Genomic DNA, 19,351 nt, shown 5'->3' with positions numbered 1-19,351 from the left:
TTACTGTCTTGCTCAAGGATTTCTGATGCTTTGGGAAAGTTCTTTTTTTTTTTTTTTCCCTCTTACTCTACTGCTCAAACACAAGAGATAAGAAACCAAACTAGAAGATAAAAGTTGGGTTTGAGGATCAGGAAAAGGAGATAAGTTCCTTGACTTGGAGTATCCAGCCTCTCCCCAGACAGTGTAGGTTGTAATTTAACCTCTGTGTGTGTGTATGTTTCCAGGGAGTCGACAAGTTGAAGATGAAGCCCAGAGCGGAGTGCTGTTCCCCCAAGTTCTGGTTGGTGCTGGCTGTCCTGGCCGTGTCCGGCAGCAGAGCTCGTTCTCAGAAGAGCCCGCCCAGCATCGGCATTGCTGTCATCCTCGTGGGCACTTCAGACGAGGTGGCCATCAAGGACGCCCACGAGAAAGATGATTTCCACCATCTCTCCGTGGTGCCCCGCGTGGAGCTGGTGGCCATGAACGAGACGGACCCAAAGAGCATCATAACCCGCATCTGTGATCTCATGTCCGACCGGAAGATCCAGGGGGTGGTGTTTGCTGATGACACAGACCAGGAAGCCATTGCCCAGATCCTCGACTTCATTTCAGCCCAGACTCTCACGCCCATCCTGGGCATCCACGGGGGCTCCTCGATGATAATGGCGGACAAGGTAAAAGGGGGTTGCGGTGAGAAGAGCCTGAGGGCTGTGTATGAGAACTAAATGATCCATTTGTTTACATGCCAAACCTGGTTATGAAAGATGGAGGGTACCCAGAATGCACTGGGTGAGGGGATAGTCCAGGAACTAGTCTAACTGTTTGGAGATTAAAGTGAGGGCAAGGTGCTTGTATCTAGAAGCTCCTTCTGTTTTGAACGGGTTGTGTGTCCATTCGTTTGTAAATGAATTTACTGAAATGGCTAAGAGATGTTGAAGCTGGTAGCTCGGTGATAAATTTTTTTTCAAATACATGAATGAATAGCTCCTTCCAAACTCTATTCTTCCTTGATAATATCCTTTCTCTCCCCATACCAGTTTCTGGAATCTAAAAAGCAAAATCCCTTGAGGCAGGTAGTTTATCTCCTTGGAGATACAAATGTCCTCGAGAAGTACTTCTTGCTAAGGTGTCAAGGCTCAACATGCATCGATCTGCACATATGAATGGATTTTAATCCATAGAACCAGTCACAGCTGTGTTTTCCCCCAGGCTGAGCTTTGAAAGGTGGTGGTTCTTAACCTTGACCGCACATTGGAATTTCCTAAGAGCTTTCTGCACAACCAGTGCCTGAGTCCTACCCGTAGAGGTTCTGGGGCACAGTCTGGGCTTCAGGATTTTTAAAAGCTCCCCAGATCATTCTAGTGTGTAGTTAAGGCTGAGAACCACTGCTGTAAGGCCACAAATAAATCATAGCCTCTGCTGCATTAATATTAGATTAATTGTCACATGACAAAGTAATTATCCTATGACACTGATGCTTACCCTCTAACTGCAGAAAAGTGTTTTGTCTGTAGTTATGTTTTGTTTTTACATTTTTTGATTAGTTATTTTTCCTTGCTTTATATAATGATCACTGCTTATTGCTTAAGTACAGTTATTTTCACATACATATTGTCTTTGCAGTCATTCATATCATATCATTCATATCTTAGTCATTCATATCATATCATATCATCTTAGAATGATCCGTTTCACAGAGGCAGTATTTGTTTTGTATCACTTTGGGTTTCTTAAAGTGTTTTGCATTGTCATCTTATACTTCTTAACGCCATTTTCAAAACTGCCTTCAGTTTTGTACTTAAAAGACATGTTGTGGGGGTAATGATGTTTGCAAACACCTCAAAACCTAGCACAGACACTATAAGCCTGCAACTTGGCAAGCAGAGAACCATCAGGGTGCAGGGCTTAACAGAGTGAAATAACCTTGCATGATCCCTATCGCCATCTGTTGGCAGCAGGCGGAGACGACTCATGTCCGTTTAGGAGCTTCCTTTATTCAGTCTAGGAAAGGTCAAGTGGAAAGTACTAAATGGAGGAACTTCAGTACCATATGAGAAAGATATTGTCCCATTTGCATGGATAAAGGCACAGGTAAGGATGCTAGAAAAATGCTGCAACAAAGAGCACATGTTAAGGGAAGTGGGATAAACTTGAACAGAATGGAAATTACAGACTGACTATAGCAAAAAGTTGCTTCCCTGATAGCTGAGTTGGTAAAGAATCTGCCTGCAATGCAGGAGACCCCAGTTGGATTCCTGGGTTGGGAAGATCTGCTGGAGAAGGGATAGGCTACCCACTCATTCTTGGGCTTCCTTTGTGGCTCAACTGGTAAAGAATCTGGCTGCGATGCGGGGGACCTGGGTTCAGTCCCTGGGTTGGGAAGATCCTCTGGAGAAGGGAAGGGCTACCCAGTCCGGCATTTTGGCCTGGAGAATGCTATGGACTGTATAGTCCATGGGGTTGCAAAGAGGCGAACACGACTGAGTGACTTTAACACAGCAAAAACTTCCCTGGTAGCTCATCTAGTAAAGAAACCATGCAGGAGACCTGGGTTCAATTCCTGGATTGGAAAGGTCTCCTGGAGAAGGAAATGGCAACCCACGCCAGTACTCTTGCCCGAAGAATCCCATGGACAGTGGAGCCTGGTGGGCTCAGAGAGTTGGACACAACTGAGTGACTAACACTATACTATACTATAGCAAGAACTAGGGCTTCCCAGATGGCACTAGTGGTAAAGAATCTGCCTGCTGATGCAGGAGACGTAAGAGACGTGGGTTTAGTCCCTGGGTTGGGAAGATGCCCTGGATGAGGGCATGGCAATCCACTCTAGTATTCTTGCCTGGAGAATCCCATGGACAGAGGAGCCTTGTGAGCTATGGTCCTTAGGGTTGCAAAGAGTTGGATACAACTGAAGTGACTTAGTCATACATAAGCGCACGTAGCAAAACTTACTGAGTTTTTTACTTCAGGAAGATTTTTTTTGTCCTTAGTGGATTATATTTTAGCAGTGGTATTTTGAGGGCACAATATGCATGGAAAGAATGCCAAGATGGATGAGACAAATTTTTGAGTGATAAATAAGTGCAAAGTTACTGCGAGAGCAAGACAGGTGGAAATGATTGATTGATTTAGCACCTGTGGGCTTTTGTGCAACCTATGTTGTTTCAGGTTCACCCCTCCCCAGTATAAAAGGTTGTTGGCTAAACTGGTTGATTGTGTCTCTTTTTTGCAGTTATTTGTTACGCCTCTTACAAATGCATAATAATAACAGTGTAGTAATTTGAGGAACGGTGCAGGTGGTGTGGAGAGACAGGCCTCTCTTGTTCATTGATGTATCCAAGGTGCTTTGAGTGTCTACCATGTGCTGGGCACATGTTGCTTTGCCTGCATTATCTTATTTAACACTCTCAACAGCCCAGTGAGCTAAGTGGTATTTATTCATTTCCATTTAGCAGATGAGAAAACAGGCTCAGAAAGGTTGAATAACCTCCCAAATGATGCTGCTAGTAAGTGACAAGTGACATTGGTGGCTGGCTCCACAGGCCATGTGCTTGATGACCTCTCAAGAGAATGGAGAGTCTGGCTAGGGTCTCACATACCATGATATTCTTTACTTCTTCCTCTGTTACCTAGTGGTGGGATCTGACGACAGGTGATCCATTGCTTGATTCGTTGTGGCAATATTGGAGTCTGACTAGAGGAAAGGATTAATGATATGAAATAGTGGAAGCTTGCTGCTGCTACTACTAAGTCATGTCAGTCGTGTCCAACTCTGTGCCACCCCATAGATGTCAGCCCACCAGGCTCCCCCGTCCCTGGGATTCTCCAGGCAAGAACACTGGAGTGGGTTACCATTTCCTTCTCCAGTGCATGAAAGTGAAAAGTGAAAGTGAAGTCGCATCAGTCGTGTCCAACTCTGTGCGACCTCATAGATGGCAGTCCACCAGGCTCCTCCGTCCATGGGATTCTCCAGGCAAGAGTACTGGAGTGGGGTGCCATTGAGTAGCATAATTCTGTAGGGGGCCCATTGGCTACCAGCTCCAGGGGTAAAAACGCACGATGGAAGCCAGTGAGGAGGCCTCTTCTGGGTCATTGTAATGAGAATTCCCCTCTGATCTCAACCCCCATACCCTCCCCCCACACCACAGCCACACCTCCAGATCCCATCTTATCTTTTTCTCTCTCCATCAAAAAAAGGAGGTAGGTAATGCTTTTTAGGCTGCTGCTGCTGCTGCTGCTAAGTCGCTTTAGTCATGTCTGACTTTGTGCGACCCCATAGACAGCAGCCTACCAGGCTCCTCTATCCCTGGGATTCTCCAGGCAAGAATACTGGAGTGGATTGCCATTTCCTTCTCCAATGCATGCATGCATGCATGCTAAGTCACTTCAGTCGTGTCTGACTCTGTGCGACCCCATGGACAGCAGCCCACCAGGCTCCTCTATCCACAGAATTCTCTAGGCAAGAGTACTGGAGTGGGTTGCCATTTCCTTCTCCAGATTTTTAGGCACTTCCCTCAAAATAGCCTACGTAATATCTGACTGACTTTGGACCTGAAAAGAAGTTTCTGAAAGGCAGGTAGAAAGAAGAAAAAGGAGAAAGGAGCAAGCAGAAAAGCCTGGTGCCACAGAAGTGGGAGGGTTGAAGGTTCAGTCCTGGGGGTGAGAAGCCCCGATGGGCAGGGGGCAACTGCAGCAGCAGGCATAGGGAGGGGCCCAAGGACCACCAGGACCCCAAAGGCAGCAACGCACAGATTGTGGGCAGCTGTGAAAGAGGGACATTCACAGGCTGAAGAGGTTGAGTGGAAGGCAAATGAAAAGAGGCCCCCACATCTCCAAGAAATAAGCTTTGGGGACAAGTTTCAAAAATAAAATAACTTCAAATTCTGAGGCCAGCTTTTTTTTTTTTTTTTTTTTTTGATAGAAGTGTATTTTTGGTACCATGACCATATTTTACCGACATAGAATGGGGACATGGAGTTTGACAACACTGAATCAACTATGGGGGCAATAGGCCAATGCATTTGAAAGTGGAACGAATGCAGAAAAATCTAAGAAATACAGCTTTACTGCATGTAAGGCGTAGTCTTGAAGGTGCAGTTGCTACCTGAAGGATGGTGACTAAGCCTTCTCTTTTGCTTTCTTCTTCTAAGAGATAGGAAATTGCCACTGTTTTGACTCGGTTTTTTGTTTGTTTGTTTGAAATAAAGCTCACTTATTACGTGTCTTTGTGGAAGATTGCTTTACAGGGGTGAAATTCCCGATGCAGGGAGTCTGTGATGGAAGGAAGGTAGCACATGGAGTTATAAAGACTTTTTGGCACAAGTAGGGAGACGTGAGTTCAGCATCTGGTCAGCTTACTTTTTTGCATGTGCTAATTAATCACAAATATTAATTAGTGCTGTACTTTCCCTTTGAGGAAATGTTCTTGTACTGTGGCAGAAAGAAGCATGGGAGCTGGTGGAGCAGAGGTCTTTTAAGCTCAGAATTCAGTCAGAGCACTTTTAACAAGCACTTGCTAGGTGTGAGGATCTGGCCAACTTACCAACCACTTACTCTAAGCCTTGGTTTTCTTGTCTGTATCATGGGGATTATAATGTATTCTATTACAGGGTTGTTGAAAATTAAATGAGGTCATACAAAGCAGGTGCTTCACTAAGTGTCCAGCAAGGCATTCAGTAGGCTAAGCTGAAGGGCAGGAGCAGAAGAAAGGGAGACGGCTTCATGATACAGGAGAATTGATTAGAATCATAGCCAATTATAGAGACATTGCTGAACTGCAGACCAACCAAGGAGGCAGCTCAGTTGGAAACCTGGGAATGGGCTCTGAGGTGTGGTGGGAGCGTCAGTCTCACCCCACCAGGGAGGCTGAGACTCATCCGTGATGTAGCCCCTCCAGGGCCAGCTCAAAAGGGGCACATTCATTTAAGGGAAAACTCTAACAAGGAAAGAACTGCTAGGCGCTTGTTGCAAGAGACTGTTTAGAATAGTAGCAGAATCCATTTAAAAATGTATGAGGTGATTTTTGGCAGTTCCCCACCTGAGTATAAAGTGTCTATTTTATTTTGCCTTTGTTATAATTGCTTTTATTCTCCCTGAGATGCTGGATTTAGGATGCCCATCTGAATCCAAATAATGAACTGAAGCTAGACATAAACTTTCATTTCTTTCCTGGAGGTTTCTCTGCTGATTTGCTGAACTCTTTCTTGGGTTTTCAGATTTTAGCTCAGATAGGTTAAGTAACTAGTCCAAGATACCACAGCTGATGAGCAATGGGACTGGGATTCAGATCCCAGAAGTACCTATTTTGAAGCCTGTGCTTTCTATTTATACAATTCTGCCCAACAAAGCTCCGCACTAAGAATTGTAAGTCGTGAGTTGTTTCAGTCTCCACTCTTACGAGCTTTGGGAATTGAGACAAACAAATTGCTTTAGCTTTATGATACTCATGGATACTCCATGATACTTCTGTTTTATAAGATTTAAATTTTGTTTTCTGCCCTGTGCACTTTACAACATTTTGAAGATAAAATGAAATAAAATAGTTGGAAAAGTGCTGGGCAAACAGATACTTTCAGTTCAGTTCAGTTCAGTCGCTCAGTCGTGTCCGACTCTTTGCGACCCCATGAATCGCAGCACACCAGGCCTCCCTGTCCATCACCATCTCCCGGAGTTCACTCAAACTCACGCCCATCAAGTCGGTGATGCCATCCAGCCATCTCATCCTCTGTCGTCCCCTTCTCCTCCTGCCCCCAATCCCTCCCAGCATCAGAGTCTTTTCCAATGAGTCAACTCTTCGAATGAGGTGGCCAAAGTACTGGAGTTTCAGCTCTGGCATCATTCCTTCCGAGAAACACCCATTAGGACCAATGAAAGAGCTTGGGAAGGTTGTAGGAAGGAAGCCAGGAAGTGAGACTTGCGGTAGGATCAGGCCAAAGAATAGAAGATCCAAGCTCTAATGCTGCAAGAATGGAAGAGAGCAGGTATGCCTCTGAGTAAAGGATCAGGGTCTGAAAATAGATGCATTGATCAGATATAGAGCAGTAACTGAGACGTGTGTCATGCTCCTTACCTTGTTCCTCCCTGAAGGACAGGTGAAAATATTCTTACTCTGGCATCTGTTGCTATGATTCCTTTGTTTCTAAATTTCTTGGCTGAGAATTCATACTTTGACTAGCATTCTAATTTTCTGTGTAGAGAGCCATGCTCTGGAATCCAACTTAGTGAGGAAGATAGCCCTTATTCTCCTTTGTCCCCATCTCCTCCTCTCACTCTCTCTGTACTCCTTCCTCCTCCCCTTACCTAATGGAAATAGGTTTGGAGGGAGTTGAGCCAGCGGTGGTGTGTAACCCTGTAAATCAGTGGTCCCCAACCTTTTGGCACCCCAACCTTTTTGGCACCAGGGACAGTTTTCCATGGAATCAGGGCTGGGGGGATGGTTTAAGGAGGATTCAAGTGCATTACTTCACTGTGCACTTTATTTCTATTACTATTACAGCAGCTGCACCTTAGATCATCAGGCGTTAGAACCCAGAAGGTTGGAGACCCCTGCTGTAAATAGTCTTAACTGCTTCCATCTGCTCTTGTACGTTTCCATCTCCAGCAGAATCTTGTACCAAGATGGTCACGCTGTTCATAGCCCACTGTATGCTTCCTCCCTATGTTTCAGTGACTTTGAGGTTTTACCTTGCTTCTTAGTTGTTTGTGATATGATATTTCTTGGGACAGCATTTGGTATTTCTTGCTCTTTCTTCAAGAGCAAATGGTGGGGTTAGGACACTCTTGGGGGATGAGCAGAATTAAGACATAGAGGTGGGAAGGACAAGACAGTAACAAAGCTGATATCATCAGATGCCAACTTTGTGCCAGTCATGATATTAATGAGTATGTTAATTCTTAAGCAATCCTATGAAATACGTAGTATTATTTCATTTGACAGGGAAAAGAAATCAGAGAGAGTTTATGTATTGTGGCCAAAGTCAAATAGCTAGAAAAATTGTGGGACTGAAGTTTTAACTTTTCGGTTGACTTTAAAACTCCCAGTCTACACACTGAGGAAGTCAGGGCTCATCTCTGGGGTTCTCTTGACATTTTGATCATGGAAATGAGGAGGCTGCTCTAGCGCTAGGTATCCCACTTCATACCCAAAAGCAGGGACAGGCAGAGGTGGCTATTAAATCAGGAAAAGTCTTTCCCATATCCTGGATCTCACAACCCCATATTTTATCACATGGCCACCCCGTGGGGGTTGCAGGCTCCCTGATAGAGTGGCAAGGGGACAAGTGTTGGGACCAGCTTTGAGGTTCATCAGCAGTATCTCTCAAAGGAAGTTAAGCGATCACCTGGGAATACAACCAGTATCTGTGTAACTCTAAGGCTCAGCATCTCTCATCTGTCATTTCTCCTGCTTCATACTAAACTTCTTTTGTGCATGTGTCCTCCAGAACTTGGGCCTTGGCTTGTCAATTATGTCCCTTTTCCCTTTAATTATCCACTTCCTCCTCCTTGCTGGAATCTGCCCTCTAGCTTAGTGGTGTGCACGTGCCCAGTACCAGTGCTTAGAACCCAGAGGCCGGGCGTGTTGTGTCCTGCAGTACATGGGATAGTACCCACCAGTCAAGAATAGTCTTGCCCAAAATGTCAATTTTGCCCTCATTGAACCTGTTCAGATCACTCTCATATCAATAAATAAACAAACCTGAAAGCTTTCCTTGACCCCAGTTTTTCCTCCCTTGCTGTTTCTTTTCATAGTTAAATTCCTTAAATGATCATTTGAAATTGCCGTTTTCATGTCCTCATCTTTCCCTTTATCCAAAATGCCCAATCCAAATGGGCTTTTCAAGTCGTTGGTGACCTTCTGTGGCACTGAACACCGTTGACCCTTTTAGTGCTGTTACAAACGTGATGACAAGAGCCGTTAGATTTGTCACAGATTTGGTGACAGCAGGAATGAGGCTGAGTAGGATTGAAACATGGTTAGGTCACAGAAGGGGAAGTGTCTGGGAAGCAGCTGGATTTGGGACTGGAGGTTAAAGAGATTGATTTGGGCTGGAAATTAAGAGATGTGCCTTGTTAGCAAGGAGAGGATCCTTGAAAGTAGGAGGGTGGAGGAGAGGCTCAGAACCAACAAGGGGACTAAGAGGGAAGTGTATCCAGAATAGAACCCCCATCTGAGGGACGGCCAGAGGAGGGGGAAATGGGAAAGAGCTAAAAAAACTTCTTAGATAAGAACATAAACAAGGGGAAAGAGAGGCTTCTGTATAAAGCAGCAGGGAGCAACTGACCAATCTGGGAATCGACCGGCCCCTCCCCTCCCCTTAGGACAGTTCTGCCGGCAAACGGTAAGGAAGCCTTACTTTCGGTTACTAGGGAGGGAAGGATGAGGGGAAGGGATAGTTAGGGAGTTTGGGATCGACATGTATATGCTGCTTTTTAAAACGGATACCCAATAAGGTCCTACTGTATAGCACAAGGAACTCTGCTCAATCTGTGGCACCCTGGATGGGAGGGGAGTTTGGGGGGAGAATGTGTGTGCGCTTAGCTGTGTCCGACTCTCTGTGGCCCTGTGGACTGTAGCCCACCTGGTTCCTCTATCTATGGAATTTTCCAGGCCAGAACACTAGAGTGGGTTGCCATTTCCCCCTCCAGGGGATATTCCCAACTCAGGGATTGAACCCGAGTCTCTTGCATCTCCTGCATTGATAGGCAGATTCTTCACTGCTAGTGCCAAGACACTCAGCATTTGAGAGGAGAATGGATACGTGTAAATGTATGGCCGAGTCCCTCTGCTGTCCACCTGAAACTGTCACAACATTGCTGATTGACTCTCCTCCAACATAAAATAAAAAGTTAAAATAAATAAATAAAGCCTTGTTGTGGGTCCCCTGCCGTCTGAGCACTCCTGCCCTCTATGCCTCTCACCACATGGCAGATTACCTGTGTGATTCTTTACGAACTCAGATCCGACTATGACGCACTTTCATTTAAAACTTTCCCCTGGCTTCGCACAGCTGAGACTAGGACACCTTCTGGGATGTGGTCCCAGGCCACTCCTCCAGGATTTCCTCTTCACCTCCTGGCCCTCCCGTGTCATGAAGACACACTGAGTTAGTTACCACTCCTTGGACTGGTCCTTGATGGTTTACAGCTCTGGCTTGCTGCCTCCTCTCCCCTTCCTCGTCCACCCTGAAGAACCTTTCCAAGAGAAATCATGGCACGTCTGTGTGCCCTTTTCTGACTCTGATCTTCACAGAATTTCTTATTTCTTCTTTTTATTTTTTGTGTTTCACCTGTGCCCTATTTAAGGGCTTTCATGATAACCCATTTGTTTCCTTATCTGTCTCATTTGCTCTACAATGGGCCCACTGTGGTGCAGGCCAGGCTTTACTAACTTTTGTGTTCCCAGCACATGCCATAGTGTCTGGTGCATAGCAGTAGCCGACTTAGAAGAAAAGCTATGAGAAACCTAGACAGCGTATTAAAAGCAGAGATACTGCTTTGCTGACAAAGATCTGTAGAATCAAAGCTATGGTTTTTCCAGCAGTCATGTACAGATGTGAGAGTTGGACCATGCAGAAGGCTGAGTTCCCAAAGAATTGATGTTTTCAAATTGTGGTGCTGAAGGAGACTCTTGAGAGTCCCTTGGACAGCAAAGAGATTCAACCAGTCAATCCTAAAGGAAATCAGCTTTGAATATTTGTTGGAAGGACTGATGCTGAAGCTGAAGCTCTAATACTTTGACCACGTGATGCAAAGAGCTAACTTATTGGAAAAGTTCTGATGCTGGGAAAGATTTAGGGCAGAAGGAGAAGGGGATGACAGAGGATGAGATGGTTAGATAACATCACTGGTTCTCTGTCAGATATGACTTAGCGACTGAATAACAACAGCCAACTGTTATTACATGATTAGCAGTTATAAAAATGGACTGTCTATACACATGCCAGTGGATTGAGTGGTGGCCCCAAAGATATAGATCTGTGTGCTAACTCCTGGACCCTGTGAATGTGACCTCATTTGAATAAAGGATCTTTAAGGATGTAAATTAGGTTCTTATGATGAGATCATCTTGGATTAGCCAGAGAGGCCCTAAGTCCAGTGACACATGTCCTTCTAGGAGATGGAAGATGAGAAGGCATGGTATGGAGTCTGGAGTTATTTAGCCACAAACCAAGCAAACCACCAGAAGCTGGAAGAGGCCAGGGAAGATTCTCCCTTGGAGCCAATGCTGTATTTAAAATGGATAATCAACAAAGACCTGGTGTAGAGCTCAGGGAACTCTACTTAGCCTGGATGCGAGGGGCGTTTGCGTGACAGTGGATCCATGTATATGTATGGCTGAGTCCCTTCACTGTGCACCTGAAGCTATCACAACATTGTTAATTGGCTACACCTCAATACAAAATCCGGAGAAGGCAATGGCACCCCACTCCAGTACTCTTGCCTGGAAAATCCCATGGATGGAGGAGCCTGGTAGGTTGCAGTACATGGGGTCGCTAAGAGTCGGGCACGACTGAGCAACTTCCCTTTCACTTTTCACTTTCCTGCATTGGAGAAGGAAATGGCAACCCACTCCAGTGTTCTTGCCTGGAGAATCCCAGGGATTGGGGAGCCTGGTGGGCTGCCGTCTATGGGGTCGCACAGAGTCAGACATGACTGAAGTGACTTAGCAGCAGCAGCAGCAATACAAAATAAAGAGTTTTTTTTTTTTTTTTTTAAAGAAGTAACATGATCCCACTGACACTTGATTTTAGGCTCTGGCCTCTGGAACCATGAGAAACAATTTTTCTATTGTTTTAAGCTGCCAAGTGTGTGATACATCTCTTAGGGCAGCCCTAGGAATCTGGTAACACCAACATCTCAGTGAAGAGGGGCACCCTGGAGTCTCGTTGCCTGGATGTTTCCTGGCTCCACCATTTACTGTGTGACCCTTGGCAAATAACTTGACTTCTCTGAATCTTGGATTCCTCATCTCTAAAATGGTGGCAAATATAGACCGTGTTTCTTAAGGTTATTAGGTAAAGCCATTAAACAGCACTTAGAAAAGGCCCGGTAAATAGCAGGAATCGTTAAGAGTGGGTCTGTGAGAGGTTTTCAGTAAGTCTCCATTGAATACAGGAATGAGTATAGTGATGTGAATATAAATGCAAGGCATCTACGACCGGATCAGAACTCACCAGGCTCCGTGGTAACTGGCTCATGTATTCTGGATCCCTGGGACCTGAGGCAGTGCTGAGAGGTGGGGTGATACAGTTAGGCAGCTCTGCTTTGGTGGAACTTCAGGGCAGCGAGGCTCATTTTGAGCATCCTTTTCTGTGCTCCTCTCTCCTTGGGTTTGCTTTTGCTTCTCTGTTTTGTGTGCATTCACATGTGTGTGTGTTTCCCACCACGGTTGGTTGCCTGTCTCTTTCTCTTCTCAGTGCTCAGGACAGAGCATCTCCCCTAGGCTGCCCTCCTCATCCAATGTCCTGCTTTCAGATTTTTCTTATTCTCTCCCCTGAAGTAAAAATTTTTGCCTCTTTCCCCTTTATTCTCTTCCACTTCATACTTTTCATCATCCTCATCACCATTGTAATGAATCGCCATCGTTTTTTATTAGCTGCCTGTCTTGCTCAACTACAAGCTTCATGAGGACAAGGGACTATGTCATTTTCCTTTCCATATCTGCAGATCCTAACATATAACCTCAGGCTAAGTCCTTAATATACACTTATTTACATGTGTGGCTGGATTCATTATTTCAGTGCAGCAGCTGTCAGTAGCAATTAAAAATATTTTAAACCCAAATGAAAATGGATGCTAGGATTCATCTCTGGTTACTGGCAAGTTACCTTCCTTATCTCTGTCCAGGCTGCTGTCTCTCATCCTTCCATTCTTCACACCTGCCAGATGCCAGCAGTCAATATCTTGGCACTCACATCCACTTAATCTCCATCAGTCATGGCAAGAGGACAGTCTCAGGTCAGGGTGCATTCTGGGGTGGCAGAGCAAAGCTTTTATCATGCAAAGCAGATGGGTGCTGATGATTATCTTGACTTTATTAGCTTCTTTCAAAGAGATGCAGAAAGAAACAAACATTTTCAAAAAGTTTTGAAAGATAAATGTATGCAATTCCTGAGAGGTGCAAATCAGCCAGGTAACATCAAGGAAATTTAATCAGTGCAATTAAGTTTCCAATGGTAGAAGGAAGGGATTTTGAAACTTGCTTTAGCAAACAACAGCCTTTCTCCTTGATTTATTCATTCATTCCAAAAATATTTATTAAGTGTCAGCTGGGTGTCAGGAACTGTTCAAGGTCTTAAAGATACAGTCCATAAGAGAGGTCTTGTCCTCATGGTACATTGAGTGACAATAAACAAACACATAAATGGAACAGTGTTATTTCAGGCAGTGGTGAAATGTTTTCATGAAAATAGCAGAAAGGGATGTTGTAGGCTGTTTTAGGGTTGTCAGGGAAGGTCTCTGAGGAGGTGGTGCTTAAGATTTGTATGAGGAGAACATGAGAATCTGAGTCTTAGCAGAAAGATGGGTATTTTTAATCCATTCTAGAAAGTGTAAGAAGGGAGCAGTGTAACTTGGCCTAGCATCTTTTCAGATGGAAGCAGTGGAGTGTGGTGGACGGGACACACACCCTGGTGTATTTTGAGCCCTGGCTCCATCTTTCAGAAGCTGAGTGACCTCTGACATGTTGTGTGACTTCTGTGATCTGTTTCTTCTCACCTCTGTGATGGGGTTAATACGCATCAACTTCAAAGACCTATTATGGAACAAAAGAAAATAACATTTACAGGACTCATTACTCTGTTAGGAACACTCCTGGTTTTAATAAATCAATGCTATTATCATTTCTGATATGATTGAATACAAATTCCTCTGGAATTGGGCATCATTTTACTCTTGATATATGTACCAGTGATGTGGTTTTGTTGTTTTTTACAAAATTTGTTTACTGACTTGGGGACACATTAGCTCTGCAATGGAAGAAGTTAGGAACATTGAGATTGGCTTTCCTCTCCCTAAGTAGTTTCCTGTCCTTTTGAGTTCATAGAGTTCCCAGTGGCCAGTGGCCAGTTCCTAGATTTGCACCTACATCATTGCAGCCCAATAGAATTTCCCGCCTTTCCGAATGCGGCTTCTGGCACTGAGAACAGTGTCACAGGGAACAGAGCACCCAGGGCAAGATTTAGGGGTGAAGGGTGTGGGCATTGAGGGTGGGAGGTAGTGTAATGGCACAGCCAGTGTAGCCTGCCTTGGGCTGAGGATTCCTGGCACACCCCCAAGACCTCATGGCTGGCCACCGTGTGTCCTGGATGCATTCTGCTGCCTTGAGAACATGTGGTCCAGTGTTGTAGAGAGCAGCAGCCTTCAGTCCTTCAGCGTCGTGTTGCCATGACAACAGACAACTATAGTCAGACTCCAGGATGCTGTCACCCACCCCTCCCACCTACCCCTGCCGACACCTGCCCCCCTCCCCCTCACTCTTATTCCCACCTGCCCTCTGTGTGCATTCTCACACCTTCTGCCTCCATAGGTCCTTGTCTGCGTAGTCCTTCCGGTTCCCTCCAACTGCTTTGCCTTTCTTTCTCTTACCATTTCTGGGTTCTCATTGCTCATATGAAAGCAAATATAGTAAATTCTCAGGAAGTAAAGCCACATGGCATCATAAGTTGAGAGGGTGATGGGAATGAAGGAGCTAAAAAATCATCAAAGAAAAGAGGGGAAAGGAGCTTGATAGAGTTTTGCAGTTTAGTTGTACAGTCTATGGTTCTTAAACTGACTGGAACTTAGAAGCAACAGAGAAACTTTAAAATTTTATTGTAATTATTATTTTAAAAGTAGAGCGTCTCTGATCCCATACTCAAGGATTCTGATTTAATAGGTTTGGAATAAAGCCCATTAATGGCAATTTTCACAAACTTCACCCAAGGGACTGAGGCACAGCCAGGTTTGGGTGCCACTGAGGAGTAGAATCTGGCGTGTTTTTAGGTTGTAAAGTTTTGCGATGGGTCAAAATCTCTCCGTTGAGTTTATTTTTGTGGTCTCCAGTGCAGTGTATTAGTGTGGCTGCTGCATAACATTTAAGGAGGAGGAAGAGGGATTGGAGAAGGATGAGAAGAGGAAAGAAAGTTGGGAGGGAGCGATGTGAAAATTATAAGGTGGAGCTGTGGATCAGGGGCGGGGACAATCAGCCATCAGACACCGGGCTCCAATGCCCTTGCCCCCGACTTTCAGCTGGAACGCAGGCTCTGTCTTGGTCCGGAAGTAATTAACATGCTTTTTTGGATGTATTTTGATTCTAGATTTTCCCTGGTTATTGAGCGACTGGGGAGGACTAGATCTGGAGTTTCAAAAGAAGTCAGCTTCATTCTCTTTCCCCCTTTGAATAAACCAAGTGCCTCCTACAATTTAGGGCTACACCTTATATGAGATAGTGCCTACTTACATTTAGCCAGTTTAACTCTCAAAGGAACCCGGGGATTTAGACAGTAGGATTGTTCTCTTTCTTTACAGATGAAGAAACTGAGGGTTGGAAAGGAAAGTGACTGGCCACGGTCACGCACTGGCAGTGGCAGGGTGGCAACGAGGACCCTTGTCTGATGAAAGTAATGTTCAGGGATTTCAGTGGGGGGCTGCACTTGCCTGGGGTCACTATCATGGACTTGGTTTTCCTGAAACATCCAGCTTAGCCTGTGTGAGGCGACTATCCCAGCTGCCCAGAGAGCGACCAATCGGAGCTTGATCTTTAAAGTCGGTTCTTTCTTCTTCTAGTTGGTCTTGATTAGGACCTAACTGCTCCAAACAAGGTAACAGCTCTGAAGGAGAGAAGAGATTGAGATGAGAGACAAGAAGCAGAACGGGCAGTCCAGTGGTTAAGACTCCACCTTCCAGTGCAGGGGGTGAGGATTTGATCCCTGGTTGGGGAGATAAGATCCCACATGCCTTGCAGCCAAACAGCCAAAACAAAACAGATGCAATATTATAACAAATTCAATAAAGACTTTTAAAAAATGGTCCAAAAGAGTTTTTTTTTTTTTTTAAAGAGAGGTCCGTGAGGGTGGACAGAACTGTGGGTTGGTTCCCAGTCTGGGGGTTCCAGGGACTGAGGTCTCCACTCTCCAGAGTGTACCTGCCCCCCCTCAAGCCCACCCACTTCCAAGTGGATACCCCAGGATTTGAGTCCTGGATCAGATAAGACTCCTCACTGACGTTTTGGGGAATTGGAAAGATTATTTTTTTTCAGCTTGCTGTGTGTCTGGAGAAAGTGAAATCAGATATACATAGGTCTGAGATTCCATCTAAGCAGATGAGAGGTTGACAAAGGAGGAATATTTTTGCTTTACTGCCCTGGATGGCTGTAGGTCGTGGAGAAAATTGTCTCTTCCTACTTTCTGAATAGTTATAGAAAATCAGCTGTGGCTGTCGTTGTGAGTGTGTTAGTCACTTAGTCGTGTCTGACTCTTTGCAACTCCATGGACTCTAGCCCGCCAGGCTCCTCTGACTGTTGTTACTTTGGACCAGTCTCAGAGGGTATCACCTTCTTGGGGATGATAATCAGAGGGCGCTTGAACCAGCTCCCTCCTCAGCCCCTTTGTGCTGTTTCTATTTGCTGGGCCTTCAACACCCACACTTCCCCTGTTAGTTTCCCTGATGATCAGAGTCTGGTCTGTTTATGGGCAAGGGTGGTATTCAGGTGTGCCAAGGGTGTCTGTGTTGGGATGGAGGGACAGAGATGCAGGCAGCACCCAGGAGAGGCATGGCATTCTTGAGGCGTGACAGCCATTTCCTGAAGAGGACAGTCCCTTCGTCTCCCCCTCCCTAGGTTGGGGCAGCACCAAGCACTCATGGCGTACTCGGTACACACCTCACTGTAAGGAAAGAGCCTTTGCAGTCGGACAGGAACAGGACATATGCTCCTGGAAAGGGGCCTACCTCGCAAGGTGGGATGGATGAGTGAGGTGTGTGTCTGCAAGTTCTTTTCGTCTCTAACATCTGTGAGCCTGTGACTAATTCTCCTCCTCCTGGCCCAGACTGGCTGCTTGCCTGGAATCTCTCTGCCACAGCTCTCCCTCTACAGCCCCTCTGAGTGGGGATGACAGAGGGTCTCCTACCCTGGATGGATGGTTCTGGAAGGCAGCATTGATACTGAGAGGAGGAAAGGTCTGGATGGAGCCCAGAGACAAAGGAATTGGGGCAGGACATGTGAACGCGTAATCCCCAAAACCAGACAGGAGAGAAGTGGGATGCATCCATTGAAGTTGTCACTAGCAGCAGCTCTGGTTGCAGTCCTGGGGGCCAGGGAGGGGCACAGGGAAAGCAGCAGGGCCCCACAACTGCTCAGCGAGGTGGGCAAAAACAGTGGTGGCCAGAGTCTAGTCCTCATCCTGCTTGCCCCACGATCTTCCCAGAGACATCTAACCCGTCTGTACCAGAAGAATCCGTAGATTCAGATACTTTTCTTATGAAGCCTTGGTCTTTGATCATTGCAGCTGAGACTAATATTGATGGCTAATTTCCCCAAGGAAAGTAATGTGGCCTTTGGGGTTCTGGAACTTCTGCCATTCATCCCTGGAGTTTCTGTGTCCAAGGACAAGTCTCATTGGTCAGTGGAAGGGGACACCTGATAACACCTTGAAGAGTTACTGAGGTCATTTTGGTTCTTTTTGGATACCTATGTCGTGATTAGGATGGAAACCCGTCTGTTCAGCCGAGGAGGGGCCAGGAGGAGGTGCACCTCCTCTTTCTTTGTTGTTTTCTACTCTTCTGCCCTTTGATCCAATAGTGAGGCTCCCCCATCATTACGGCAAGGGCTTCTGCTTCTAAGAGTTGCAGATATCTGGAACCGGTTTCCTGTCCACTGGGAGGGAGCAGCAGGGCTTGAATAGGGTTCTTTTTTTATGTTTTTGGACTTTCAAGTAGCAACCAGGGCCACCTTTGTCATCCTGACCTCCGTGGTGTGTCCTGAGAAAATGACGCAATTGGAAAATAATGTATTTTTAATCTTTTTTTAAAACTCCCTTTTCCCATGCTCCTCTCTCCTCTTTTGACAGCTGCCACCTTGTTTAACCATCCTGTGTCCTTATTCTGCCTCTTGGCTGCCTAGAGGACTCCTAGCTCCCTGCCTCTAGCTCCCTGCTCTGCTCACTGATGGGGCTTCCTCTAAGAAGTGTCATATGATTCCATCTTGGGTCTGTCCTCCAAGGAGCCCCCCCCACCCAAGGATGTCCTTCTTGTGGGTCCCTGTTTCATTTCAATCTGGGAGACAATCTAATCAGTTAAGTCCTTGCCTGGTTTTAAATAGACAAAAGCAGCTGATGTGTGACCCTTTCCATGGGCATTTATTTATGTTTTAACTCAGAGGAAGGACTTGAATTCATGGAGTTTCAGATACCATATTGTGTCATAGGGGAAATGCATATTTAAAAGGGAAGGTACTTCCCTGACTCCCACAAATCCTGCCATTCGCAGAGAGCTTCGCTTGGGCCAGCATCAGCCTAGGCTCCACTAGGGGACCTGGTTGCAAACAGAAACTAAAGGGAAGCCACTGGAGAAGGGTGTCAGCTAACCCCGACTGGCACAGCACACAGCCTGCCTTGGGGAGCATCTTGGCCAAGAAGCCAGGAGGCATCTCAGCTCACTCTGAAAAGTGGAAGAGAATCCTGTAGAAGAGGAAGCCCAGACTCTTCGATGGATTCTAGTTCTAGATGTTTTAATTTTTCACACCACAGAGAAGGCTCAAATCCTACTTTTTGCGCTAAGAACCCAGAGCTGTCCTTGCACGCCCCTAGGGCTCTGCTCCCCACCTGTCTGGATCTGGGTCCTTCTTTGCGTGTCTTGCTCTTAGACTCTCTGATTTCTCCTTCTCTCTGTCCTTTTCCCCTCTCCTCTCTGCTCCCTGCTCCCCTCTCGTCTAGGTTCTGGCGTGTGTTTCTCTGTCCTTTTCTCCCCTTGCCTTCCCCCTGTATTCTGTGACCCGCTCTTCCATGTGACTTATACTCTGTGTGGTGCACACAGCCACCTTCATGCTTCATCCTGTCAGCGTCCGGGTCCCTCAGTGGCCCACCTTTGGACCTGGCATAGTTAAAAGTTCCCAGGTGGTCTGCTCGTGGACGTCAAACAGTACTTTTATAGGCTGTGGCAAGTGGGTTCAGTTGGTCAGAACCTGGTATTTAATGAGGCCAACCAAAGATATGTCTCGTCTCTGTAGGACCCACTCTGTGAGCCACCCCTTTCGTGTCCACAGCCTTGGTCACAGGGAGGTGGTGGCTGAAGGGCTCTGGTGGAATCCGTGCTAATTTATTGATAAAGAACATCAGTAATAATATTATATATGTCTATTTTTTAAATTATATTTTTACTTTGAGATTATTGTAGATTC

The 19,351-nt window shown here is 45.8% G+C and overlaps 1 protein-coding gene across 1 annotated transcript in view; it reads left to right on the top strand.

The window, feature by feature from the left end:
• The first annotated feature begins 242 nt into the window (after positions 1-242).
• Positions 243-19,351, top strand: part of GRIN2B (glutamate ionotropic receptor NMDA type subunit 2B) — a 343,677-nt gene continuing 324,568 nt past the window's right edge. Inside the window, exon 1 of the mRNA XM_014476463.2 lies at positions 243-653. Coding sequence (XP_014331949.2) covers positions 243-653 — 411 coding nt within the window. The remainder of the gene's footprint in view (positions 654-19,351) is intronic.

This window comes from Bos mutus, chromosome 5, assembly GCF_027580195.1.
Source record: "Bos mutus isolate GX-2022 chromosome 5, NWIPB_WYAK_1.1, whole genome shotgun sequence".
Classification (NCBI taxonomy): Eukaryota; Metazoa; Chordata; class Mammalia; order Artiodactyla; family Bovidae; genus Bos; species Bos mutus.
Note: the sequence above shows the minus strand (reverse complement) of the source record. Positions and strands in the feature narration are given on the sequence as shown.